This window comes from Egretta garzetta, unplaced genomic scaffold, assembly GCF_000687185.1.
Source record: "Egretta garzetta isolate BGI_Z169 unplaced genomic scaffold, ASM68718v1 scaffold1123, whole genome shotgun sequence".
Lineage (NCBI taxonomy): Eukaryota > Metazoa > Chordata > Aves > Pelecaniformes > Ardeidae > Egretta > Egretta garzetta.
The window spans coordinates 1,322-2,899 of NW_009259127.1; the positions used below are offsets into that span (position 1 = coordinate 1,322).

The 1,578-nt window shown below is 63.2% G+C and overlaps 1 protein-coding gene across 1 annotated transcript in view; it reads left to right on the plus strand.

Moving 5' to 3' along the window:
• Positions 1 to 9: 9 nt before the first annotated feature.
• Positions 10 to 1,578, plus strand: part of LOC104123310 (intercellular adhesion molecule 5-like) — a 12,924-nt gene continuing 11,355 nt past the window's right edge. Inside the window, exon 1 of the mRNA XM_035891158.1 lies at positions 10 to 33. Within this exon, the coding sequence (XP_035747051.1) occupies positions 10 to 33 (24 nt within the window). The remainder of the gene's footprint in view (positions 34 to 1,578) is intronic.

A 1,578-nucleotide genomic window follows, 5' to 3' on the forward strand; every position in this document is an offset into this window, starting at 1 on the left:
GCAGCAAGCATGCAAGGGGGCTTTGAGCTCACAGTGAGTGTGCAACGGGGGGCTCAGACTGCATGATGAGCGTGCAATAGGGGTCAGACCCCACAGTGAGTGTGCAAGGGGGCTCAGAGCCCACAGCGAGCGTGCAATAGGGGTCAGAGCCCACAGTGAGCGTGCAAGGGGGCTCGGAGCCCGCAGCAAGCATGCAAGGGGGCTTTGAGCTCACAGTGAGTGTGCAACGGGGGGCTCAGACTGCATGATGAGCGTGCAATAGGGGTCAGACCCCACAGTGAGTGTGCAAGGGGGCTCAGAGCCCACAGCGAGCGTGCAATAGGGGTCAGAGCCCACAGTGAGCGTGCAAGGGGGCTCAGAGCCCGCAGCAAGCATGCAAGGGGGCTTTGAGCTCACAGTGAGTGTGCAACGGGGGGCTCAGACTGCATGATGAGCGTGCAATAGGGGTCAGACCCCACAGTGAGTGTGCAAGGGGGCTCAGAGCCCACAGCGAGCGTGCAATAGGGGTCAGAGCCCACAGTGAGCGTGCAAGGGGGCTCGGAGCCCGCAGCAAGCATGCAATGGGGCTTTGAGCTCACAGTGAGCGTGCAACGGGGGGCTCAGACTGCATGATGAGTGTGCAATAGGGGTCAGACCCCACAGTGAGTGTGCAAGGGGGCTCAGAGCCCACAGCGAGCGTGCAAGGGGGGTCTCACAGTGAGCGTGCAAGGGGGCTCGGAGCCCGCAGCAAGCATGCAAGGGGGCTTTGAGCTCACAGTGAGTGTGCAACGGGGGGCTCAGACTGCATGATGAGCGTGCAATAGGGGTCAGACCCCACAGTGAGTGTGCAAGGGGGCTCAGAGCCCACAGCGAGCGTGCAATAGGGGTCAGAGCCCACAGTGAGCGTGCAAGGGGGCTCGGAGCCCGCAGCAAGCATGCAAGGGGGCTTTGAGCTCACAGTGAGTGTGCAACGGGGCTCGGAGCACACAGCAAGTGTGCAACGGGGCTCAGAGCCCTCAGCGAGCGTGCAATAGGGGTCAGGCCCCACAGCGAGTATGCAAGGGGGCTCAGAGCCCTCAGCGAGCGTGCAATAGGGGTCAGGCCCCACAGCGAGCGTGCAAGGGGGCTCGGAGCCCGCAGCAAGCATGCAACGGGGCTTTGAGCTCACAGTGAGTGTGCAACGGGGGGCTCAGACTGCATGATGAGCGTGCAATAGGGGTCAGGCCCCACAGCGAGTATGCAAGGGGGCTCAGAGCCTGCAGTGATTGTGCAACGGGGCTCGGAGCCTGCAGCGTGCGTGCAAGGGGGCTCAGAGCTCACCACGAGCGTGCAATAGGGGTCAGACCCCACAGTAAGTGTGCAAGGGGGCTCAGAGCCTGCAGCAAGCATGCAAGGGGGCTTTGAGCTCACAGTGAGTGTGCAACGGGGCGCGGAGCACACAGCAAGTGTGCAACGGGGCTCAGAGCCCTCAGCGAGCGTGCAATAGGGGTCAGGCCCCACAGCGAGCGTGCAAGGGGGCTCAGAGCCCTCAGCGAGCGTGCAATAGGGGTCAGGCCCCACAGTGATTGTGCAAGGGGGCTCGGAGCCCTCAGCCAGGGT